Source organism: Bufo gargarizans, chromosome 9 (assembly GCF_014858855.1).
Source record: "Bufo gargarizans isolate SCDJY-AF-19 chromosome 9, ASM1485885v1, whole genome shotgun sequence".
Classification (NCBI taxonomy): Eukaryota; Metazoa; Chordata; class Amphibia; order Anura; family Bufonidae; genus Bufo; species Bufo gargarizans.
The window spans coordinates 86,633,006-86,659,540 of NC_058088.1; the positions used below are offsets into that span (position 1 = coordinate 86,633,006).

General features: G+C 44.7%; 2 protein-coding genes across 10 annotated transcripts in view; one reads left to right on the forward strand and one right to left on the reverse strand.

The window, feature by feature from the left end:
• COL4A5 (collagen type IV alpha 5 chain) overlaps positions 1-12,463 on the reverse strand; it is a 145,117-nt gene extending 132,654 nt beyond the window's left edge. For all 5 annotated transcript variants that reach the window (XM_044305841.1, XM_044305838.1, XM_044305840.1 and 2 more), the window contains exon 1: positions 12,113-12,463. In XM_044305841.1, coding sequence (XP_044161776.1) covers positions 12,113-12,187 — 75 coding nt within the window. In that variant the 5' untranslated portion in view covers positions 12,188-12,463. The remainder of the gene's footprint in view (positions 1-12,112) is intronic.
• Positions 12,464-13,299: 836 nt separating this feature from the next.
• The window catches only part of COL4A6 (collagen type IV alpha 6 chain), a 233,904-nt gene continuing 220,668 nt past the window's right edge, over positions 13,300-26,535 (forward strand). For 2 of the 5 annotated variants that reach the window (XM_044268454.1, XM_044268455.1), the window contains exons 1-2: positions 13,301-13,635; positions 13,720-13,777. In XM_044268454.1, the coding sequence (XP_044124389.1) occupies positions 13,625-13,635; positions 13,720-13,777 (69 nt within the window). In that variant the 5' untranslated portion in view covers positions 13,301-13,624. Of the gene's footprint in view, positions 13,636-13,719; positions 13,778-26,535 lie in introns of all 5 variants that reach the window. The other 3 variants (XM_044268452.1, XM_044268453.1, XM_044268451.1) reach the window with 3 other exon arrangements.

The following is a 26,535-nucleotide window of genomic DNA, read 5'->3' on the forward strand; positions in this document are numbered from 1 at the left end:
CACCCGATTCACTCAGGTGATCGGCGGCAAATTCAGATTGTCGGGAACGACCGTTTGCAGGAACGGTCGATCCCAATAATTGGTGCATCTAAATACACCTTTAGTTTATACCACCTATTACCTGGATTACTGTATGGCAGAATTTTGTGCCAAAATGTAGTCGCAGTGTTTGCACACATTGGCTCAGCTTAAAGGGCTCATGCACACAGATACCAGCCGTGTGTGTGTTCCGCATTTTGCGGAACAGAACGTCTGGCCCTTTATAAAACTGTCTTTTCCTTGTCCGTAAAACGGGCAAGAATAGGACATGTTCTATTTTTTTGCAGTGTGCTGTCTATATCTTGTGCAGCCCCATTGAAGTAAATCAGTCCGCATCCAATCCGCAAAAAAACAAACAGTCGTGTGCATGAGCCCTAAGCCATACACCTTTCTTGCATGCCATACTCATAAGCCATTCCCTTTGGTCCGAATAGTAAAAAAAAAAAAAAGTTGAATAAATGTGCAAAGCCTGACCACTGGGACTCCAACCGATACTGAGGATTTAAACGTTTATGGGACCGGTGAAGATAAGCTAAGTAGAGTGCTCAGCAATGATAGTCCCGCAGTGTTTGAATGGGGCAGCAGTGAGCATGTTCCACCACCGCTCCATGCAAGCATGGGACCCCCGATCCCTGTACTGATGGTGGGTAGGGGTCTCAGCAGTAGGATCACCACCAATCTACCCATTGGATAGGGCAGGGATCAGCAACCTCCGGCGCTCCAGCTGTTCTGAAACTACAACTCCCAGAATCCTCCTTTCACTTCTATGGGAGTTCAAAGAACAGCCAAGAAAGTGTGCATGCTGGGAGTTGTAGTTTCACAGCAGCTGGAGTGCCGAAGGTTGCTGATCCCTGGGATAGGGGATAAGTTGTTGAAGCTGGAAGATCCTTTAATGCTGTAAAGCAACTGTTTCGAGGGGAAACACTGATCCCCAGGGGTTAGAGAAAAAATCTTATAATTAGAAATGAATCCAATCTTTTTAGAAACAATTCATTTCTCCAAAACAGCCTATATAATAGAATATTCCCTCATTAGGAAGTGCATTATTGTCAATTAAAATGAGACAGATTTCAGGTATCCATGACATAGTGAATTCTGGCAGTATGTAAAGAATATTAATTAATATATATGTTTAATACTCAAATGCTCAATGTTACATTTGTTTAATATGTTCTTGCTGGGTAGATATGCACTTTTACACTGACTTCCTCTTTAAAAAAGGTAACATGAGGGCACATGAACTGGGATTCCACTGGTGGATGTGTTGATGTGTAATAGACTGAATGGGTGAACACATGAATCAGATATTACATGAGGACGCCTGAGTGCATGAAGAGGAAAGAGCACTGAGTGCAAATGTAAGCCAATAGATGTACGGAGGAGGCCTGCTCTAGGTGTTCATCACTGCATTGTATTACTGACCTGTTCTTCATGCTTTAGCATACAAATTGGTGGTGCTTTTAAGCATGGTGGCTGTGTACCGTTTTAAAAGCAAGTGCAGGTAGCTTTCCATTTTTTAGAAGGTCCAAAAAGCATTTGTAAGAAAAAAAATGGTAGCCAGCTGACCTTAAATCCGTCATCGCTGGGATGACCTGCTGGAAAGGTCCCCCACATTTAGTGCAGGTCTGGTCCCTTTCAGCTCTGATCTGCTTCTTAGAATGAGCAATCAGGGAAACATATTGAGGGAAATTCAATTTTCCACCTACAACTATTTTTGGCTAATCCACCAGCCTCAGGAGGGAACCGCTGCTACCAGAACATGAAAGATGGGATGAAAATGACATTGGATCTAGCATAAGGCCTCATGCACACAACCGTTGTGGCGTCTGTGTGCGTTCTGCAATTTGCGGAATGGCACAGACAGCCATTAATATAACTGCCTATTCTTGTCCGGAAAACGCGGACAAGAATAGGACATGTTATATTTTTTTTGCGGACCACGGAACGGAGCAACAGATGTGGACAGAACACGGAGTGCTGTACGCATCTTTTGCGGCCCCATTGAAGTGAATGGGTCCGCATCCGAGCTGCCAAAACTGCGGCTTAGATGCGGACCAAAACAAACGGCTATGTGCATGATGCCTAACACTGATAACCTTCCAGAATCGTGGAATAAAGTCATCCAAGGCTTGGGATGCACACAAATGCAATAACTTTATTGATATAGTCTAAAAGACGACACATTTTGATGTGTCTCCCCTTCATCAGATAAAAAAGTCTGAATCTAGTGAAGGGGAGACATCACCAAGACATAAGAACTATGAGACTATCCCAATAAAGTTTTTGCATTCCTGAGCACCCCAAGCTGTGGGTGATCCTCGAGGTTGTACCCCTTCTTTTTTAGGCTACTTTCACACTTGCGTTCAGGGTTCCGCTTGTGAGTTCCGTTTGAAGAACGCATCTGTACGGCCCCAATGCATTCTGAGTGGATGCGGATCCGCTCAGAATGCATCAGTCTGGCACCGTTTGGCCTCCGCTCCGCTCAGCAGGCGGACACCCGAACGCTGCTTGCAGAGTTACAATGTAAGTCAATGGGGACGGATCCGTTTGAAGTTGACACAATATGGCTCAATTTCAAACGGATCCGTCCCCCATTGACTTTCAATGTAAAGTCTGGACGGATCCTTCTGACTAACTTTCAGACTTAGAAATTTTTCAGAAATATAATGCAGACGGATCCGTTCTGAACGGATCCCATCGTTTGCATTATAGGAGCGGATCCGTCTGTGCAGACACCAGACGGATCCGCTCCGAACGCAAGTGTGAAAGTAGCCTTAGACCAAAAATACAGTTGTGTGTAAAAAGCCTTAGCCGGAGTATAACTACTAGTACATTCCATTTGAAGAACATCTATCAATTTCATAGTGGTTAAAAAAGGCCAAATACTGTAGCTATACAATAAATCACAGTCAATACGAATAGCTTGTTTCTACAATTTTATACCGGTTTGGAAACCCTGGCAAGAAAAACTGCAACACGTTCTCCTTCCTTGCATCGCTAACAAGCTTCTCAGCCATCAAACCTCCACCGCTACCTAACACAAGAGTAATGCCTGAACAAACCTCACCCCCTAGTCTATCATTTCGAACTATTAAGCTCCTTGAAGGGGTTGTCTCATCATGGATAATGGGGGCATATCGCTAGGATATGCCCCCATGGTCTTATAGGTGCGGGTCCCACCGCTGGGATCTGCAGCTATATCAAGAACGGAGCCCTGCAAATGAAGGAGGGAGCACTGCGCATGCGCAGCTGCCCTCCATTCATTTTCATGAATGCATAGATTGTAAGCTCTTGTGAGCAGGGCCCTCATTCCTAGTGTTTCAGTTGTATTTTAGCTAGTTACATTGTGATATCAGTGATCAGACATTGGGGGTATTTCCTAGAGATAAGCCCCCAAAGTCCAAGATCAGACAACCCCTTTAAGTTGCAGTTGGGTGTTACCAGTCTAGGTTTTGTCCCTACACAGCTTGACACTATCCAATCTGTGCAGGGACCCAGGACTAACTGGTAACACCCAGCTTAGATCTTCACTACAAACTGCAGCTAATTATTTCATAACTTACAGAAGGAATAATAAAGGAATGGCACAACATAGCCATAAGAATAGAGACTCCAGAATTGATATTACATGGGGAATGAAAGTAGTTACTAAAGGAGCTGAGGTTGAGTTCACACCAGCGTTCATCTTCTGAGCGTAAACCTAACGGACCCCATAGACTATAGTCTATGGGGTCTGTAGGCTCCGCTCACCTCAGTTATGTGCCCAATCCGTCCTTTCCGTTCCCCTGCTCCTATAACGGAACAGGAGAACGGAAAGGCAGAACGCTGATGTGAACGAAGCCTAAGTAAGGAGAGGTTACAGGTCCTTTTTAAGTTATCCTAGCAGAGTTTTCACTTTGAAACCCCATTTCAAAAGAGTTACCGTATATACTCGAGTATAAGACGAGTTTTTTGGCACATATTTTTGTGCTCAAAAAGCCCCCTCGTCTTATACTCGAGTCTACTATCTTACTTTGTCTTTGCTCCGGTAATAGCAGGCAGTTTGGGGAGCGGCGCTCACTCACTGACGTCACGCGCCTGCACCGCCTAGTGGGAGCAGGCACGTGACGTCAGTAAGTGAGCGCCGCCCCCCGCACTGCCTGCTATTACCGGAGCAAAGACAAAGTAAGATATCCAAAGTTAAAGGTTACTGATAAATACTACTTTATAAATATACTGCTGTGAGCGTCGGGGAGGGGGATCTATGGATGGCACTGTAGGGGGATCTGTGGATGGCAGTGCCATCCACAGATCCCCCTACAGTGCCATCCACAGATCCCCCCTCCCCTAAACAGTGCCATCATGGCACTGTTTAGGGAGAGGGGATCTGTGGATGGCACTGTTTAGGGGGGGATCTGTGGATGGCACTGTTTAGGGGGGATCTGTGGATGGCACTGTTTAGGGGGGAGATCTGTGGATGGCACTGTTTAGGGGGGAGATCTGTGGATGGCATTGTTTAGGGGGAGATCTGTGGATGGCACTGTTTAGGGGGGAGATCTGTGGATGGCACTGTTTAGGGGGGAGATCTGTGGATGGCACTGTTTAGTGGGGAGATCTGTGGATGGCACTGTTTAGGGGGGAGATCTGTGGATGGCACTGTTTAGGGGGGAGATCTGTGGATGGCACTGTTTAGTGGGGAGATCTGTGGATGGCACTGTTTAGGGGGGAGATCTGTGGATGGCACTGTTTAGTGGGGAGATCTGTGGATGGCACTGTTTAGGGGGGAGATCTGTGGATGGCTCCCTGTATTTAATGCAGAGTGTGTGTGTATATAATGCACACACTCTGCATTAAATACAGGGAGTCAGAGTCAGACTCCCATCAATCTGAGTTACCCTCTTGCAGATGTGTGTATATAATGTAGAGTGTGTGCATTATATACACATACACTCTGCATTATAGCTGCATTTCCCACCCTAGTCTTATACTCGAGTCAATAATTTTTCCCATTTTTTGGGGGTAAAATTAGGGGCCTCGGCTTTTACTCGGGTATATACGGTAAATGTTTTTTTTAAGCTGAGACTAAATCATATTATAGAAATATTTATGACACTTCCATTTCATAAAATGGAAATTTCTTTACATCTAGCACTTTGTACAATGTATCCTCTTACAGTGTGCACAGTTCAAATAAAACTATGTACAGAGCTGAAAAGTAAATGTGAATCCAGCTGTAGAGTGGTAAGTCACATCCTCATTCAATGCCATATGTGTCTTGTCATTCCCTGTCCTGGTAATGGAGGTTAGAAAGGCAGGAGCTCAAACATCCTCAGTGGACAAGAGGGAAAACAATGCAATATTCTGTACAGGGGTGGACCGGCCACAGACCCAACAGGGAAATTTCCAGGTGGGCCGATGCCTAGGAGACCACCCGAGCCCTCCTCACAGCCACTGGCCAGGTACATAATGATCTGATGATCGCGACATTAATTAATGCTAGGAGCATCAGGTACTTAGGCACTTAGTCGGTGGCTGCAGGTGACCTCCTGAATCCAACTGTATTGTTGCCCTCAGCAGTATTTTGTGGTATTTGGTTCTCCTGGGGCAGTATTATGTACTGTTATGTTCGGATCTGCTAGAGCAGTATTTTGTACCTCACTGTGGTATCTGGTTCTGCTGGGGCAGTATGTTATGCTGCACTGTGATACTTGGTTCTGCTGAGGCCATATTTTGTGTTGCACTGTGGTATCTGGTTCTAATGGAGCAGTATTTCATGCTGCACTGTGGTATCTGGTTCTGCTGGGGCAGTATTTTGTGCTGCACTGTGGTATCTGGTTCTGCTGGGGCAGTATTTTGTGCTGCACTGGGGTATCTGGTTCTGTTGGGGCAGTATTTTGTTCTGAACTGTGGTATCTGGTTCTGCTGGGGCAGTATTTTGTGCTGCACTGTTGTATCTGGTTCTGCTGGGGCAGTATTTTATGCTGCACTGTGGTATCTGGTTCTGCTGGGGCAGTATTTTGTTCTGCACTGTTGTATCTGGTTCTGCTGGGGCAGTATTATGTACTGTTATGTTCGGATCTGCTAGAGCAGTATTTTGTACCTCACTGTGGTATCTGGTTCTGCTGGGGCAGTATGTTATGCTGCACTGTGATACTTGGTTCTGCTGAGGCCATATTTTGTGTTGCACTGTGGTATCTGGTTCTAATGGAGCAGTATTTCATGCTGCACTGTGGTATCTGGTTCTGCTGGGGCAGTATTTTGTGCTGCACTGTGGTATCTGGTTCTGCTGGGGCAGTATTTTGTTCTGAACTGCTGTATTTGGTTCTGTTGGGGAAGTATTTTGTGCTGCACTGTGGTATCTGGTTCTGCTGGGGCAGTATTTTATGCTGCACTGTGGTATCTGGTTCTGCTGGGGCAGTATTTTGTTCTGCACTGTGGTATCTGGTTCTGCTGGGGCAGTATTTTGTGCTGCACTGTTGTATCTGGTTCTGCTGGGGCAGTATTTTGAGCTGCACTGTGGTATCTGGTTCTGCTGGGGCAGTATTTGATGCTGCACTGTGGTATCTGGTTCTGCTGGGGCAGTATTTTGTTCTGCACTGTGGTATCTGGTTCTGCTGGGGCAGTATATTATGCTGCACTGTGATACTTGGTTCTGCTGAGGCCATATTTTGTGTTGCACTGTGGTATCTGGTTCTGCTGGTGCAGTATTTCATGCTGCACTGTGGTATCTGGTTCTGCTGGGGCAGTATTTTGTTCTGCACTGTGGTATCTGGTTCTGCTGAGGCCATATTTTGTTCTGCACTGTGGTATCTGGTTCTGCTGGGGCAGTATTTTGTACTGCACTGTGGTATCTGGTTTTGCAGGGGCAGTATTTTGTGCTGCACTGTGGTATCTGGTTCTGCTGGGGCAGTATTTTGAGCTGCACTGTGGTATCTGGTTCTGCTGGGGCAGTATTTTGTTCTGCACTGTGGTATCTGGTTCTGCTGAGGCCATATTTTGTCCTGCACTGTGATATCTGGTTCTGCTGGGGCAGTATTTTGTGCTGCACTGTGGTATCTGGGTCTGCTGGGTCAGTATTTCATGCTGCACTGTGGTATCTGGTTCTGCTGGGTCAGTATTTCATGCTGCACTGTGGTATCTGGTTCTTCTGGGGCAGTATTTGTGCTGCACTGTGGTATCTGGTTCTGCTGGGGCAGTATTTTGTCTTGCACTGTGGTATCTGGTTCTGCTGGGGCAGTATTTTGTGCTGCACTGTGGTATCTGGTTCTGCTGGGGCAGTATTTCATGCTGCACTGTGGTATCTGGTTCTGCTGGGGCAGTATTTTGTGCTGCACTGTGGTATCTGGTTCTGCTGGGGCAGTATTTCATGCTGCACTGTGGTATCTGGTTCTGCTGGGTCAGTATTTCATGCTGCACTGTGGTATCTGGTTCTGCTGGGGCAGTATTTTGTGCTGCACTGTGGTATCTGGTTCTTCTGGGGCAGTATTTGTGCTGCACTGTGGTATCTGGTTCTGCTGGGGCAGTATTTTGTCCTGCACTGTGGTATCTGGTTCTGCTGGGGCAGTATTGTGTGCTGCACTGTGGTATCTGGTTCTGCTGGGGTAGTATTTCATGCTGCACTGTGGTATCTGGTTCTGCTGGGGCAGTATTTTGTGCTGCACTGTGGTATCTGGTTCTGCTGGGGCAGTATTGTGTGCTACCTAAGGATTGCTGGCCCTGTTTACTTCTGTTGTCCCTGCCTACTTGTCAATTTGGACTTGCCTACAACATGGGGGCACTTTTAGTTTTTTATTCCCAGGGCCACATTCAGTTCCCAGTCCGCCCCGATTCTGTATATAAAATATATGCTAAACTCAGCTGATTCACCTACTTCTAGGCTAACAAATCAGCAAATGTCACCCAATATCCATTGCATGAAGAGGAGAAGATTGCTCTTTACGTTGCGACTGTCAGGTTTGGTCATAAAGGACATGTCATACAGAACTGTGGGCAGTAATCATTCATATGAAGTGGGAATTCCTCTGGAATTTGTAGGATAGCAGTTTTCTTGTCCTACTTCTGAAACTATGGTGATTCGGCTAATCACCCCTGCAGTGCCGCCTGGTACCACGCAGTTTATTAATGACTTCAACGCGGGAATCCAGAAAAACAGGAAAAAAATACATGCGTTAATGGGGACCGACTTATAAAGATGCATGTGAAGATCTGCCGAGAACGGTAGGTAGCTCGGGTGCAAAATTGCTCAATCTTAAGTCATTCTTTAAAAATGGCCTTTAGGGTGAATTCACACACAGCGTTTTTCAGAAACTGCCGCACGTCGAGCAATTGTTTTGGTCTTATTCAAAAGGATCAGGAAATATAAAGGAAGGACTTAAAATTCTTCTTGCTGCCAGATCCAACTGTTGGCTATGGCTCAAAAATCTGCATCAAAACGCCAGTGCACCAAATGTGGAGACATCTGTATTTGCATCATGTGCATGAACGCAGAGGGATACGGCTTCTTGTTGCCACAAAAAAGTCTGGTTGGTCATTGTGCGCCGTAGGCAGGAAACGTTTTTAACTGAAAGTTGTCAGAAATGGATGTATTTTTCGTAGATGGCACAAGTGAGAACGCTAGATTCCAGCAGCACATTACTAAGGGCACTGACTACAAGGCTCTCACTCTCTTTAAGGGCTCATGCACACGAACGTATGCATTTTGCGGTCCGCAAAAAATACGGATGACGTCCGTGTGCATTCCGTCTTTTGCGGAACAGAACAGCTGGCCCCAAATAGAACAGTCCTATCCTTGTCAGTGATGAAGACAATAATAGGACATGTTCTATTTTTTTGGAGAACAGACATGCGGACATTTGTAAAACGGAATGTGCATGGAGTACCTTCCGTTTTTTATTTTTGCGGACTCGTTTAAATAGTTTGCATACGGTCCACAAAAAAATGGAACAAAAATACATTGCTGTGCATGAGCATTTAGGGGTGTCCGTTACGTTTTTTTTTGCGGACTGTAGGCGGAGCCATTAATTTCAATAGGACCTCAAATAAAAACAGAAGTTACTCTATGTGCATTCTGTTTCCGTATGTCCAGTCCACAAAATATAGAACCTGTCCTATTATTGTCCGCATATTGGACAAGGATAGGACTGTTCTATTAGGGGCCAGCTGTTCCGTTCTGCAAAATACGGAATGCACACGGACGTCATCCGTATTTTTTGCGACAGTAAAAAACATATGGCCGTGTGCATGATGCCTTAGTCTGTTTGACAATGCACCTGAATAACAGTTGAAAGTGATGGGAAGCCATCTTTGTTAAAGGCATCGTATAACCAGAAGATAGGGATTCTGGATTCTATCCCACTTCACCTAAGGTCTCTTTCACACGACCTTCCCCCCCCCCCCCCCCCCCCCCCGTTTACGGGCCGTTTTTTGTGTTCCTTTCTCGGAACCATTCATTTCAATGGTTCCGCAAAAAAAAAAACGGAATGTACTCTGTATTCATTTCGTTTCCATATTCCCGTTTTTCCGTGTCGTTCAAGGATAGAACATGTCCTATTATTGCCCGCAAATCACGTTCCATGGCTCCATTCAAGTCAATGGGTCCGCAAAAAAAACAGAACACATATGGAATGTACTCCATATGTCTTCCGTATCTGTTCCATTTTTGCGGAACCATCTATTGAAAGTTTTATGCCCAGCCCAATTTTTTCTATGTAATTACTGTATACTGTATATGCCATATGGAAAAACGGAATGGAAAAACGGAGCGGAAACACAACAGAAACAAAAAAACGAAGCAACGGATCCATGAAAAACGGACCGCAAAACACTGAAAAAAACCATACGGTCGTGTGCAAGAGGCCTAAATCTGACAGTCCTGATCTTACAAGCACTTGGCAGTGGAGAACTCTCAGATGTGGTCCCAGGTCCCAGTTTTCATTTCTATAGTTAGAAAACTGTCAGAAGACGGACTCCAGACGTCTCAGTGAACTGCACTGATTTAATATAAGACTATGTGCCAATGATGCCAACGAGGGCTGCCACGACCGCCTCATCAAAGTGCTAACGGGCATCAACTCACACTGGATTTCCCTCCCTGAACCAGTTCACTTTCCAGAGAGTTTTTTAGTGTGATTGACCAGTTCACTGTATTATGTGTAGTAACGGATTTTGCACAGGATTAGACCCTGATAACGGTGAAATGAGGCATTTGGGGGCTATGTTTTTTTCACTGGTTAGGCACATTTACCTTCCTGGTCATAGAAAAGTGTTCACGAATAGCTTTGTCTATTGGCCAAGCTCATGTACTGGTTACTGTCCTGCAAGTATATACACCATGTATATACCAAATATTAATATGTAAGACTAAGGGTACATTCTCACGACTGACGTCCTTGTGGCATCCATTTTTTTTTTTTTTGGGGGGGGGGGACCCATTGACTTCATTAAGTACCATTTGCATTATGGACATACGGACACAGAAAGCACATAGATGTCTTCTCCATGTGCTTTCTGCATCCGTATGTCTGTTCTGCAAGAGATAGAATGTGTCCTATTCTTTGCCACAAAGGCAGACTATGAACTTACTGAAGTCAATGGAAATGCAATAAAAAACAGATGCAACCCGGACGTCATCTGTATTTTGAAGACAGCAAAATACATACGGTGGTGTAAATGGCCCCTTATAGAAAAAAAAACAAGAAAGTTTAAGGTTGGGAAAGCTCAACCTGTACATGGAAAAGTCTAACGCTACCTGCGCAGAACGAATCCGCCCAGCATGTCAGGACTGCTCCGGGATGCTTCCCTGTGGCATTTCGAGGCCTAACCTGCTCAGCAGTCCAGCCTTTCAGCTGCTCTCGCTGCAGTACCATAGTCTAACAGTCTCCTCCTCCTGAAATCTACTTCCAGAAACCTATCTGGACAGGTAGGAAGTCCTGTGGCTGCTGTAATGCGATTTCTCAGATCTTCTCTACAGAAGACCACACAATGCTATCAAGACAATACAGATACGTGTAATGAGATGTGCGCACCCCGGACAGCCGGGAGCTTCCATACGTTATCTGGTTATGCATCTCATAATGCGAGAACCCATTAGAGACGCTGCAGGTAGAGATGAGCGAATTTCAATGGCTTTGTTTGGTGTTAAAAGCAGAATTGCGTTATGGATTCCGTTACCAAGGACCATAACGCAATTCTATGACGGAATGCCTTTAGAGGCATTCAGTCATAATAGAAGTCTATGGGCTGCAAAACGGATCCGTCCCATTACCGTTATGCAGTAGAGGACTCTCCTCTAAAGGCATTCTGTCATAGAATTGCGTTAAGGTCCATGGTAACGGAATCCATAACGCAATTCTTCTTTTACCACCAAATTTGCTCATCTCTAGCTGCAGGCATCAGGTCTCTAAACTGTACCTCCCCAGTTGTAGAACTACAGGTCCCAGGATGCTCTGACAGCTGGCTTAAAGACTATATAGAGTTAAGGCTCATGTACACGACCGTATTTTGCAGATAAAAAAAAAAAGAGCGAGAGACAGCCCACGGATGTCCGTTCCACAAATGATAGAACCTTTGCGTAGAAAAATAGTCCTTTCCAGTGATAAATGCGGATTGCCCACAGAAAGACGTGCATATTTTAAGGATCCGTGTTTGCAAACCTTGACACGGGCACAGTAAAGAGATGAGCCTCCATACACCCTATCTCACCATTCATTCACCTACTCATAGGGGGGTATGTAGAGGGTGTAATATTGATGTTCGCTAAGAAAGAAACAATATTAAAAATCTGACACTAAGTAAATAAAAAAAAACATAAATACATCGAATTCACAGAGAACTTGATCTGAACTGGAAACCAGTGCTTCCCAGTAAAGTGCCTACTGGGGAGGGTGAGAGCTGTCAGCCCATGGCCTCCTCTATAGAAACAATGTGCCACATTTTCTTCCAAAATGACAGAAATAGCCCCCCTGCCCCTTCCTGGTCCTAGTGAGGTCGCAATCCACTATTTTTAACCAGAAGGGTTTGGGTTACAAGGTTTATAAATATAATAAGAGGGTGGCTGTCAGCCAGTCCATGCATCTCTATACAAGAGGGTACTTACCGCAGGCTCTGCCTTCTGCACCCAGTGCCCCAGCAGCAGCAGGGCAGCCAGACTGTGCAAATGCCCCAACCTCATTCTTCAAGCTGTAAATGTCTCAACACCGACTGCAAGGCAGAGGCGCTGACATACTCTGCTGAATGCCCCGGCAGAGGAGGAGAGGCGGCGGGACACACTCAGCAGGGGCCACTACTGCCTTCTGCAAAGAGCTGCGAAACTTTCTTTCCCCCCTTAGTGAAGTTACGAGGCGCACTACTTTCTCAGGGATCCCTCCGCCGCAGCATCTCCCCTAGGCTACAGAGACCTGTGTGAGGCAGATAGCTGTGGCCTCTCCGCAGCCTTTTCTCTAAATTAATGGAGAGACTCCTTAGGATTTTTTTCTCTCCCCCTGTGGTGATAGTGACCCCAGCCTCCTGCTGAACAGCCCACCCACTCCCAACACCCACTCCCGCCCACCGGTGTCTCACAGAGACTCTGCATGCCATTTCTAAAGGGGGGATTATTTTGTCTGTAATTGAAATCTAATATTTGTCCTTTCTGTGGAATAAATAGTTTGGAATGGCAAAGTCAATGGAGACAATGCACTTCTCCTCACACGTGCATCCTCGGCCTCCAGGGCATGCATTGCACGGATAGCCAGGAATACCGCCATATAACGTACTACGCCCCCCAGCCCCTCCACATTATCAGGGGAATAAAAATATACAATTGGCAACGAATGTTTGCGAAGTGCAACGTGTAAAGTCATTGCACCCGGGGTAATTCTGAGGAGAGCAGCCGGTGGGCGCTACTGTAATGAGCTGTACACTGTATAGCATATAATAGTGACTGGAATATAAGCTGTATCTCCATGTATTACAGTCTAGGTGTAATGAGCTGTACACTGTATACGTATAGTATATAATAGTGACTGGAATATAAGCTGTATCTCCATGTATTACAGTTTCTAGGTGTAATAAGCTGTACACTGTATATGTATAGTATATAATAGTGACTGGAATATAAGCTGTATCTCCATGTATTACAGTTTCTAGGTGTAATAAGCTGTACACTGTATACGTATAGTATATAATAGTGACTGGAATATAAGCTGTATCTCTATGTATTACAGTTTCTAGGTGTAATGAGATTCCCCTCAGCCGTCCCCAAAAAGAATCCCACTGAGTCGTGATTGACAGGCGCCGGCCCCGCCCCCTTCCTCCATGCCTAACCTTAGGCTGCCTGTACAGTGTATGGACGCGAGCCGTTCTCCAGGCGGAGGCAAGTAGGTCCGGGCAGGTTCTCTCGTGACACAGTTCTCTATCACGACCCGCTCTTCTCCCGACCGGAGCCGCGCTGTTTTAACTCCGTGTCCTCTTCCTATCTGTGTCGCAGTTTTTTCCCCCCTTGGGACACCCCCGCTAGACTGACTTTTCTGAGCTCCGCCAAGAAGCTTTCAATGAGCCCCCGGGACAGACCACTGTAGTTGTAGAAGAACGCAGGGGGGGCAGGCTGCCAGTCAGTGACTGCCAGAAGATGAGGGCACGGTGAGTACTGCGGTTACTTTCTGTGGGTGCCAACATGTCCGTGGGACCCAGGTGTCATAATCCTGCCTTGTGCTTCTCTTGCAGAATTTGCCTGCTGCTGCTGCTTCTTGCTGCCTGCTTTGCTGCGGACTTGGTGCAAGCGGTGAGTTCCTTTCCCACTGTAGTGTCCTCCTCGGCGGGGCATGCACTGTATGGCATTGCTATAGGACGCCACTGACCACACATGGGTTTGGGTTTTCAAGAGTTAACCAGTACCTGTGCAAATAATGTCATATTCATCATCAGTGAAAGGGTTAATGGTAGCAATACTGATAGTTTCCTTATAGGCAGGATGTATGGACCATGAAGTTTCCCAGTCCCTGCATGACAGCTATCACGGAGGCGGTGGACTGTCATTCAGTGTTAGTCAATGACATCTGATGATGGCGAAGCGGTCATCGATGAAAAATTTATGGTCTGGGGTCCGGGAGATACCAAAAAATTGACAAAAGAAGAAAAAAAAACACGCCCTGATGTGCAACCGTAACTAAATCTCTATACTGATACTAGATGTCTGCAGCAGGGGACGTCATCTATACATGGGAGAAGCACATGGACTGTTTGGTGTAAGTGCAAAGTGACAGGAGCAAAATGGCATCTTATGTGATCTTGCCATTTTTGTTCATTTTACTACAGTTCTTGTGTAGCATGGACAAAGTGGAGCGCTAGGCTGCCTTCATATAGGGTGATGGTCACTGGTTCCTTTAAAGGGTTAAAAGATAATAGACAGATAATGGGTTCAGTAACAGGAAGGTCACATTGTATTAGTATTCGGTATTAGGGCTCATGCACACGAACGTATTTTGTGTCCATGTCCGTTTCCGGTTATTTTGCAGCCCGTAGGTGGAACCGATCACTTCAATAGGGCCGCAAAAAAAACCAAACGGAAATGACTCAGTGTGCATCCCATTTCCATATGTCCGTTCTGCCAAAAAATAGTTCTTGCGCTGAAGCAGAATCCTCCTGTCCGTAAGCATCTGTTTGTGAGATTGGGCACATACCTCTGCGGCTGCATACCTGGTGACTGAAGGTCTTTTGCGATATATGCCTACGATAGGGTGGTGCCTATTTCTAGCACAGCCATTTAGGTGAGTGTCCATTCTCATCAATTGCTGATTACATATTTATTGTTGAACATACTACCCTATTGTGCGCCCCTGTTTTCTTTCTCTATTTCCTTCTACTGTTGAGCGAAATTCGGATACGCCTGCATTTAGATTCTGCAAAAAAAAGAAAGAACATGTCCTATTATTGTCTGCATTACAGACAAGTATAGGACTGGTCTATTAGGGGCCAGCTGTTCCGTTCCGCAAAATACGGAATGCACACAGGCGTCATCCATATTTTTTGTGGATCCATTTTTTTGCTGACAGTCGTGTGCATGAGCCCTTATAGTTGTAGGAGATAGCAGAGATGCGCTCATTTGCATTTTTATATTTATTACAGACACTATTATTATTAGTTTTATTCTGAAATACCCATTTGCGCTACCTGCACACGTCGCAGACATGGGTTTTCCACTAGAATTTTTGTGTGGAAAGTGAATGAGGTTTAACAAATCTCCTGTACACTTTGCATATTTTTTCCATGCAGAAATTGACCTGTTGCTAAAAAATGCATAAAAAACGCACCAAAACCATGATAAAGAGTGAGGATTTATGGGCATTTTTTATGCAGTTTTGGTACGGATTTTCTGCACATAAATACACAACGTGTGCAGGTAGACTACTTGTCCCATTTAGCACAAATGTAATGATGGAGAGTACTTACCTACAGTCACAAATGATATAAGTTTGCATTGGGGCTCATGCACATGAACGTATTTTCTTTCCATGTCCTTTCCGTTTTATTTGCAGACCGTATGCGAATCCATTCATTTCAATGGGTCTGCAAAAAAAACGGAAATTCCAAGGTACCACTTGGAACTGAACTCGAGTTCGGGAAAAGGTTTTTTAACAGTGAGTCGATTCGCTCATCCCTAGTTACAATGGATCCACACAAAAAAAAAAAACGGATGCAACACAAACGGATGTCATCCTTTTTTTATGTGGATCCGTGTTTTGCGGACTGCATAATACATACGGTCGTGTGCATGAGCCCTTGTAATGAGATGTATGGTTACGCACTTATATATTGTGCACATCGCACTGACCAATTGGCACATGTTGTGAATTTGAAATGGTTCTGATTAGGGATGAGTGAACTTCTGTTTTGAAGTTTGGCGTACAAGGTTCGGGGTATCTAAGAATTTCGGACCATAAGTCATGGTCCGTGGTAGCAGAATCTATAACGGAATTCTTAGATAACCTGAACCTTGTACGCCAAGCTTGAAAACACAATTTGGCTCATCCCTAGTTCTGATGGTAAAGGGTTGGGGTGGACATAGTTGTGGACCACACACTTTCAAATAACTCGTCCCTTTCTTTCTCCTGATGTGTTACCCCATTGCTGTCATTGATACAAGGCACGATTGCTCCTGAACGCATGTATAGTGTTCCTGACAGCGTGGGACAGCAAATAAACCTTTGAATCCCATCTTGTGGTTAACCTCAGGTGGTGCACTTCTGGGTTCCTGCCTCCACAGCTCACATGTTTGCTTAGGGGCTTCACCTACTTTGAAGGGATCCTGCCACCACGAAATGCAGTACAAGCTGCAAGCAGTACATTATAGAGCCGGAGGAGTTGAGCAGACTGATATATAGTTCTGCAGAAAAAGATTCAGGAAAACCTGTAATTTATGTGTTTAAACCTCTTCTCTTTATGCATAGGAGTCATGTGGGCGGCTCCACTCAGTGATTGACAGCTACCTCAGCATGACTAAACATACACGAACAGCCATCAATCACTGAGTAGGGCCACCCAAATATCTCCTGTGCATAAAGAGAAGAGGTTTAAATACAAAAATTACAAGTTTTTCAGAATCTTTTCCTGCAAAATTATATCTCATGCTGTTCAGCTCCTCCTGCTGTATTCAATGCTGCCTGCCGATTGCACTGCATTTCAGGACAGGTTCCCTTTAAAGGGGTTATCCAATTTCTCAATCAGCCCCCCCATGTGCCGGGTGGCGGGCCCCTCATAGGTAATATAATTACCGTATTTATCGGCGTATAACACGCACTTTTTCCCCCTGAAAATAGGGGGCAAATGATGTATGCGTGTTATATGCCGATATAATGTTAAGAAGCCATGTTTTTACATACCGGAGGTACAACATTAAGACGGCGCAGCGCCTGCCGCAGCTCCCTCCTCATGCGCCGCCTGTCCCAGCTCCCTCTGTCATGCGGCGCCTGCCCCAGCTCACTCTGTCATGCGCCGCCTGCCTGTTCATTCATAAAGTGAGATAAGCAGGCAGGCGGCGCATGAGGAGGGAGCTGGGGCAGGCGGCGCATGAGGAGGGAGCTGGGGCAGGCGGCGCATCAGGAGGGAGCTGAGACAGGCGGCGCATGACCGAGGGAGATGCCGGTCTGCGCCGTCTTAATGTTATACCTCCGGTACTACAGTAAGTACCGTACAGCGCGTCTACAATTAGATATAGAGATCAGATTAAATGTTTAACAGTTGCGGGGCCCGGTGTATTAGAGTAGAGTCACTGCACCGGGCCCCGCCATGAGTGTCCCCGCCTCCTCTCTCCACACTGATCCATCTGATGGGGGATCTGTAGATGACACTTATGGGGATCTGTGGATGACATAAGTGTCATCCACAGAGCCCCATAAGTGTCATCCTTTTACATTATTTACCTTATAAGTGGTAATAATATTAATAAAAAAAAGTTCTGAGCTACCCTTATTTTGCTTCAAAGTTCTTTATTTGAAATTTAAATTTTTTTCCTGAAATTTCCCTCTTAAAATGAAGGTGCGTGTTATACGCCTGTGCGTGTTATACGCCGATAAATACGCCTAATTACCCTGCTGCTTCTCCCTGTACACGGATGAAAACATCCGGTGTCGGGGGGAGCAGCCAATGGCAGGCGGGGACAGGGACGAGCCTCTTTAGCATTGTGGGTGAAGTATATTACATATATATATTTAGTATATAATAAGTATATTACCTGTGAGGAGCCTGGCACATGGGGGGGCTGTTTTAGAAATTGGATAACCCCTTTAACTTTGAGAGACATTTTCTAGAGTCATGAAATATTGTCTCAGCTTGATAGTATCTTCAGACGTCTGAGTAGTTACTTATGACTTTATACAAGTAACTTATTCAAAGACTTTAAGAAGATTCTTAGCTTACAAGTAGGAATCCTTCTAGTCTTAAAGGGGTTTTCCGAGATTTTAAGACTGATGACATATCGCTCTCATCCCCATTGAAGTGAATGGGGCTGAGTGCGGTACCGAGCGCAGCCACTATACAGTGTACGGCGCTGTGCTCGGTGAGCAGGGAGAAGGCAGTGGAGCTCACAAGAGTGCCGCTGCCTTCTTAAATAGCTGAGAGACAGGGCATCCCGGGTGTCAGACCCACACCGATCGGATACTGATGACCTGTCCTGAGGATAAGTCATCAGTGTCAAAATCTTGGAAAAACCCTTTAATAATTTGTCTGTAAAATAAAAATAACATTTCAGGATACCTGCATTGAGTTTCACAGCAGCCTAGGTGCAGAACGTCAGGCCAAAGAGTGCAGAGCACCACAGGTCCACAATCCAACAAGAACCACAAGACCCTACAAAGATGCTCCGCTCCATAGCTTGACAAGGGCTATGTTCACAGTCCCACAGCTGCATGTTTCCACTGGCGCCAAAAGAAATTGCTTTCAAGAACAGGGGTCCACATGTCCCCGCAGTTCTAGAAAGGCACCGCTCCACTTCCCAACATCTGCACGGTTAGATATCTCCGTAGACCTTCTGCCATACTTGATCGCAGCCTCACAGTTTTCTTTATTTTGCCCTGTCTTCTTCCCATCATCAACCCATAACCCTAACATCTCTAATTTAATAAGATTCCAGATTGTCAGACAGAGCTCTTAAAAAATAATAATTTCCCCACACACTCGTGTCTGCTCAAGTAGATCTCCTAATTCAATGATATTATTGTAGGGTGGAATTGCTGTTTTAGCTCAATCTATTTTAAAGGCAGCTAAAATCTTAAAGGGAACCTCTTTATCCAGGATGGTGATAGGTTCTCATTGATGTCCTGGCATATTTGGCATTTGGAGATGCCAATCAAGCCAGGAGGGGGACCCTCCAGAGTGACTCTTCTGAGGAGCATCTCCACCCTCTGACTCCTTACATCTAAGGCTACTTTCACACTGCCGTTTCTGGGTCCGCCTGTGAGATCCGTTTCAAGGCTCTCACAAGCGGCCCAAAACAGACCAGTTTTGCCCTAATGCATTCTGAATGGATAATGATCCGTTCAGAATGCACCAGTTTGCCTCCGTTACGTCTCCATTCCGCTCTGGAGGCGGACACCAAAACGCTGCTTGCAGCGTTTTGGTGTCCTCATGGCGATGCGGAGCCAAACGGATCCGTCCTGACTTACAGAGTAAGTCAATGGGGACGGATCCGTTTACATTGACACAATATGGTGCAATTGTAAACGGATCCGTCCCCCATTGACTTTCAATGTAAGTCAGGACGGATCCGTTTGACTTAGACTTAGATTTTTTTGAGACAGAATAATGCAGACGGATCCGTTCTGAACGGATACAATCGTTTGCATTTATGCATTTATAGGTGCGGATCCATCTGTGCAGATCCCAGACGGATCCGCACCTAATGCAGGTGTGAAAGTAGCCTAAAAACAGCATTTAGTTATTTTTCTGCATTGTGCATAATCTACCAGAATATAGAAGAATGTCATTGTGGTCCTGTCACCATCTTGGTTAATATGTTAGTGGCATCCTAAATCCTTAGAACAGGTTCCCTCTAAATTTGTGACCATCTTTAGATTGACGACCATCTCTCACATAATGCACAAAACAATGTGGCTGTGACATTAACGCAAGGAAGTGAGACAGTGGTGGTTTGTCCTGCAGTGATACATCAGCCATATCCATGGCCAAAGCAGTATAGTTGTAGCCTATGGCTGACATCTGACAGCTATCCCTCCATACGCCTGGCACCACTTAGCACAATGCATACAATAGGACAGGAAGTGTTGAATTCCGACCTGTCTGATCTCTGCTTCCCTGTTGTGTCTGCTGGTCCCAATAGACACGATAATCTACCTGGATTTTGCTGAAATTGGTGTGATCCCCTGACAAGAATCTGATATCTGTGTCTACATACCCTGTGATCACTGATATTACTCTAGTACAGATGTAGTAGAGTTAACACACATGCTTTCTGAGACGGGTTATCTAAACTAAAAGCGTTAAGCAAACACCTTCAATTGCTTTATAATGGCTTTTGTTTCAAGATAACGCGATGAGTTAAGACATTTGCGTTAAGAGTTTGTGTGTTAACCCTGCTACATCTGTATGTCTAGTGGTTTTCAAATCGTTACCTGTCGGGCAAATGACGTTTTATATAAAAGTGTTAAAAGTATTAAAAGTACAGCTAAGTATAGGGTGAGTTATATTAGGGGACTGTGAGCGGTGAAGTCATAGAAGCAAGTTGAAACAATGCTGGTACATTGTTCTTGGCAAGAAGGCAAGAAAAGTCAAGTATTAAAATATACAGGTTATAAATAATCTTTCATTGGAAGAAGCTTTAATTACTCCCGTTCAAGAAATTAAAATTAATGTTTTTTTACTCAACTTTATGAAAACACCAGTTAAAATGGGAGAGCATATCAGGTAAATTAAAGGGGTTATCCAAGGCTAAACTTTTTTAACAGACTGCATGGAGTGGCTGGACCCGTGGTGGTGTTCATACTTACCTAGTCCTCGCCACTGGATTCCAGCTGCATCACTCCACGGCCTCCTCGGCAGGTCCCGGCTCTCTAGGAATTAACATTCTTTTGACGGAAGTCATGCAGCCAATCATTTGGTCGTGTGCCACATGGGTGACAGGTCACCACTGTAGCCAGTGATTGGCTGCAGTAGTCATGTGATGCCTGTCAGCAGGATGGTACGGGACCGGCTGTGGAGTGATGCAGCTGGAAGGGGAGGCCTGGGTGAGTATGAACCAGCCTCTCTGAAGCAGTCTGTTAATAAAGTTTAGTCTTGGATAACCCTCTTTAAGAAAAATAAAATTTTTAGATTATGAATAAATACAATAAATATCATAAAAGTAATTAAAAGCAAGTAAACATTTTACAAATAATGGTTCGTTCACATCTGCATTGAAGGCTCTGTTTGAGGCAGAAGTGGTAGCTGCAAATACAGTGAAGGTGTTTAAGCATGCATGGGATAGGCATAAGGCCATCCTTCATATAAGATAGGGCCAGGGGCTATCCGTAGTATTCAGTATATTGGGCAGACTAGATGGGCCAAATGGTTCTTATCTGCCGACACATTCTATGTTTCTATGCTATAAAGTGAACAGCTGGACCTCCAACATTATAGTCAGTAGGGTCTATTGGGCTACGTTGGTTTCAGTTATTTGCCGAATCTCGCGCCTCTATCATTGTCGTTGTTTGCTCATCTAATGGAGCAGAGCAACGGAAATAAATAGCTGTGAATGTGGCCGTAAAGGTAACCGCCAGACATGTTGGCTGTATTGGGGCAGAGGGAGGATAACACTTAGAATCCATCAGCCATTGCGCCATTCTTTCCCCTTGCATGCTATATATTAGTGTGCTGTGTCATACGAAGTGCGCATGATAGATGTGTCTTTTTTGCCATGTAGAGTTTTCTAAAAGTATGCCAGCTCCAAGGTGGAATATAAATGATTTCAAATCCTGTTAGCAGAAAGACCTGTGGTGCACTGTGTTGCACATCGGCATCCCCGTGGTGCACCGTATTGCACAGTCACCGCTTACACCATCACATGGAGCAGTTGCTCGCACAGAATACCTTAATAAAATACTACAGATCTTCACAATCTTGGCCACATTTAACTATGTTAATACCTTTAATGCATAATTCACAAGTACGACCCATTTAACAGACAAAAAACACTGTTAACGAATATAGCACAAAATAAAAATGACAAAATGGACAAAAGAATAAAACTGCAACACTAAGAACAAATCCCTCCCACTGCACCTATCCTGTGGCCTCCGCCATAAGGGGGGTGGTTTCTTCTTACAGGTGGTGTTGGTTGCAAATATTAGTACTGTAGCCAGCCCCTAGGAGGCGACACTAACATAAAACTGTTCTGGCATTACTTCGGCCGTCACATAAATTTATTTATTTATTTCCCTATTATTTATGAATTGATGTAAGGTGAGTAACCATGACGTCACCATTCAACTTGTAACCCTAGGGCCGTCACTGACCTGCATATTCAGACTGGCTTTTGTTAGTACCTGTCTGCACCTGTATACCGCAGCTCTTATAGCTGTCCCATCAGACACGTTTCCCATGTCTATATGCACGTGTTACCTTCCAGACATGCAGACTTTGTATGTCTCTTTCTATATCTGTACTTCTTTTTTTATCCCAGCCAGTGGCTGCCTGGTCATCTCTGTCTGCATCTTCTTCCCCGCCATCCCCTATCATCACGTTTGCGTCTGTCTTGGTTTCTCTGCCCAGAACAACCAGCATGTCTTCTTAGTTTCCACAATCATTGAAATTATAACATGATTTTACTATTACTGTTTCTATTTTCAGTGATTCCATGACTGTAAGCCATTTCAATGTGTCAGTATGGTTTGCGACACAGTGATTTTGGGCACAGCACATGTAGCAGGGCAGCCATAGGAATGAATGAGGTCGCAGTGCAGCTCGCATGATTGCTGCGAAAACAGCACGCAAATCACAAAAGGATCAGGCCTCTTTCACACGAGCGTGATGTATTAGGTCCGGATGCGTTCAGGGTGCGTTCAGGAAAACTCGCACCACTTGGCAAGCAAGTTCAGTCAGTTTTGTCTGCGATTGCACTTCAGTTGTTCATTTTTTTCCGCGTGGGTGCAAGGTTTACAAATAACATCTCTTAGCAACCATCAATGAAAAACGCATTGTATCTGTACTTGCTTGCAATGCGTTTTTCATGCCGCCCCATTCACTTCTATGGGGACAGGGCTGCGTGAAAAACGCTGAACTGATGCGTAAAAAAAATGCTCATGTACACAGACCCATTGAAATTAATGGGTCAGGATTCAGTGCGGGTGTTATGTGTCACGTCATGCATCGCACCCGCGCGGAAAACTCGCTTGTGTGAAAGTACCCTCGCTGATGGATTTTTTGCAGTTTTGTGTTGCAGTCCCAGCGAATGTGTCACACTGCAAATCCATTCATTCCCGTTTCTGCCCTTGAGCACAACACAGCGAAACTTGAGCACAACACACGTCGTGCCCAAAATGGCCATGTAGCCGTAGCCTTATGGTCTTTGTATATGCTAGGTCATGGCGCCCAAAAAAGCAGCACCATTAGGGCAGTGTGAAAACCTTGACAAAACGCATGACCAAAAGGAGCGTGTCACAGTTTTAATTTTCCAGTCAGTTTTGCATTCTGCATTGTTTTAATTTGTGCCAAATTTATGAGCTGTCCCACAATGTTTGATAAATTTAGCGCATCTGAAAGTTTAGCACTGTTGCCTTCAGATGATACTCCGCTTTCTATGCCACTGTTTACGGAAGTAAAGGTGGATTTACATGGCCCGATTTTTGGGCAGATTATTGGGAACGAACATTCCTGCGAACGCTCGTTGCCTACACTCTACACGTCTAAATGTGCCGCCAATCACCTGAGGAACGAGTGAAACACTCATTCATCGGTTGATCCTGTCGTTCATGGAGGCACGTAAATAATTGTTTCTGGGCAGCAGATCGTGCTGTCTAAACGGCAATCTGCTGCGCAGAAACAATGATTCTGTATGGGGACGAATGATCGCAATAACGATCCCTCGTCCTCACACTGTGAAGGAGATCGCTGCATGTAAATACAGCGATCTTCTTCACTGAGCGAGCAGCCGACTGTTATGAAGGACTTCCTTCCCGACAATCAGCTGTAACCCCGTCTTAACATTGTGACAAATTTTAAAACTTTTTGAAAACCTGGCATATATCAGCTAGACAAACTAGCCATGCTCATTTTCCTGGAGTGAGGGGTATAACAGTGCAAAACTTCACAAAATGTTTGAGCTAATGAGCCCCAAAAGTGCAGGGCTTGATGCATCCCCCCCCCCAATATGATCTAAAAACCTAGCAGTTTTCAACCTTACTGTGTACAGTATATGGAATTTCATAAAACCCCATTGACTGCAGTGTCACATCTGTTACTAATGCACTAGAAACAATTCAAATCTGTAGCATGTACTGTAAGCAATTGGAATTAATCAATATGCATTGTATTTTATGGTTGCAGCTTTATGTATTTCAACACCTTATTTTATATGTAAAAACCTCAGCTTTGATGTTTTAGCAGTTTTGTTTTAGTTTGTGTGTTGACTTTTGGTGTAGTACATATTGCCCTGCAATGTCCTAAGATGTCCAGTCTAACTCATTTTATCATAGTTTCTTTCATGCCCTGATGAGGCACGACTGGTATGTCTACAACCCCTCCATTTAAGTATATGTGGGTGGATATGGTGCTTCAGAAGTCTTTAGAGTGCTTCATTCCTCTGATGTCTGATATGGTTGAGTGCCTAAGACAGTTGGAAAAAGTCAGAAAAAACTTGCCTGTTTCGGACATAATCTTGAAACTCATTTGTTCACAAACCGAATGTCTAGATATAAACAGGGGGGGGACTTTATCGTAGACTGGCAATTTACGCCAGTCTATGATTTCCCCTGCACCGTTGAAGACAAGGCGCACACACCGAATCCTAAATTAGGCGTCTACACTGAAATCTACACCAGATCGGAAAACTGGGGTAAAAGAAAAAAAAATGTCAGGCCGACCTGCCACTCGCCAGCTACACCCCATTTTCAGAAAAATGCAGAGGATGATGGACGAAAATTTACGCCAGGCTCCTAGCTGCCATAGATTTCTGTCTTTAGTCACACCAGAAAACTGGCGTGAATAAAGATAATTGTGCCGAGCCTGCTTTGCCGCCACTCCTCGTCCTCGCCACTTTCCCTTTTCTCGTCACTTTAGAAAAATGGTTTGAAGAGCCAAAAGTCACAAATATTGAGAGATAATAGGGGCATAATATCCTTGATAAATGCCCCCCTCCGAGTTTTTTTCCGCTGTGGGGTTGGGCTACATGAAGGCTTTTTGTAGCACTCACAGACAGTTATTATTGAGAAGGTATCATGTCTCTGTGATGAGATAAATCACGGAATAAAATAGAGACGCTAAAAACTGCAACTTTAATTGATATGCACTAAAAGAAAGAAAAAGAGGAGGAAAGGAAATCAAAACCCCATAAGAAGACCCCTATAGGTGGCAGAATCAACGTGAACTGCGCTCAGTGGACTTTAATGGATAGGTCTTGAGCGTCAGGGGTGGACTATGTATAATAAATATAAGTCACTACCCACCTGTTACTGCCACGGGGCGGATGTTGTGCACCATACATGTGGAACACCCCACACAGGGTCCCAGTGATTAGACGATCCACAACCAGGTATAAAAGGAATTTCACTGCAGCCAAAGCCAATAGGAACCCCTATGTATCAGGGGAAGAAAAGAGGAAAGGTGTGTAGGTAAGTGCATGCACCTGAGGCTGGACTGGCACAGTGAAAAAAAAGAGCCAATAATAGAGATCCACAAGGGTACCCCATATAAACTAGGGGATTTAAAAAATGACCCTACACGTGGAATAGAAGGAGGGAATCCCAATACATCAGTATAATAATTGGTTTAAAAAACAGATGAAGGGATCCCAATCCTCACTACTATTTGGGCTCAGAAGCTACATCAATAGCTCAGCTTCATCAACATCATTGCTTGCAACTCTTTGTACTACAGGTATAGCTTCATAGTTAAAGGGTTTATTCAGGCTACAGATATTGGTGACCAATCCTCAGGATAAGAAAAATAATCTCAGTTTTGTGGGGGTCCAACACCCCCACCGATCAACTGTTTCCAGAGCCGTGACTGCCAAAACAGTTGATCTATGGTGGTGCTGTGTGTCTGACCCCCACCGATCTGATACTGATGACCTATACTGAGGATAGAAACAATATATCATATAGAGCAGCACAACAGTACCTTCGCATTGGTAGGTCTTCAATATCTGTGGCCTGGACAACCCCTTTAAAATCAGTCAGTAGCAATACACATCTCCATGTAGTCCTGGCCTAACATGGAATCTGTTGTGACTTGTTCCGTAAGAAGATGAATTAAGGAAGTATGATGATGCACCAAGACATTGTATGGCGGCACAAGGAGGGCCTTTTGCTGTAATACAGAACCATAGGGAATCCAGATACCCTTGTACGGACTCCGTGCACATGGCTTTGCACTTTAAACGGGCGTGGTAAAATTGCTATTGTACAGCAGAGGGCTCTAAAATGGGAGACGTTCAACCATGCTCTAGTTTGATTTTGGCAAATAATCTATACTTCTCCATGCAAGTATGCAACACACTTGTTCCCACCGTCACGCTGAAGAATTATTTATTAAATTACAACAATTAACTTGATTTTCATGGAACAGGTGTAAATGTGGAATGGAAATATCTACAGCCTCATTATCTATTTGAATAAGCCGTTAACAACCCTTGGCTCTAACTTGGTTAGGCTTAATCAAGCACAGTATGACGTAGCTATGCTTGTGATTTCATCTAATCTCCATATCTAACCCTCTCTAGATGTGGACCATGTGGTTGGCATATGCTGCTCAAGATGGCCAATTTTGATTTGATTAGAGCAGTTTTTACCAACCATGGTTTCCAGTCATCCTAGCGCTCCTTCAGCCTTGATCGGG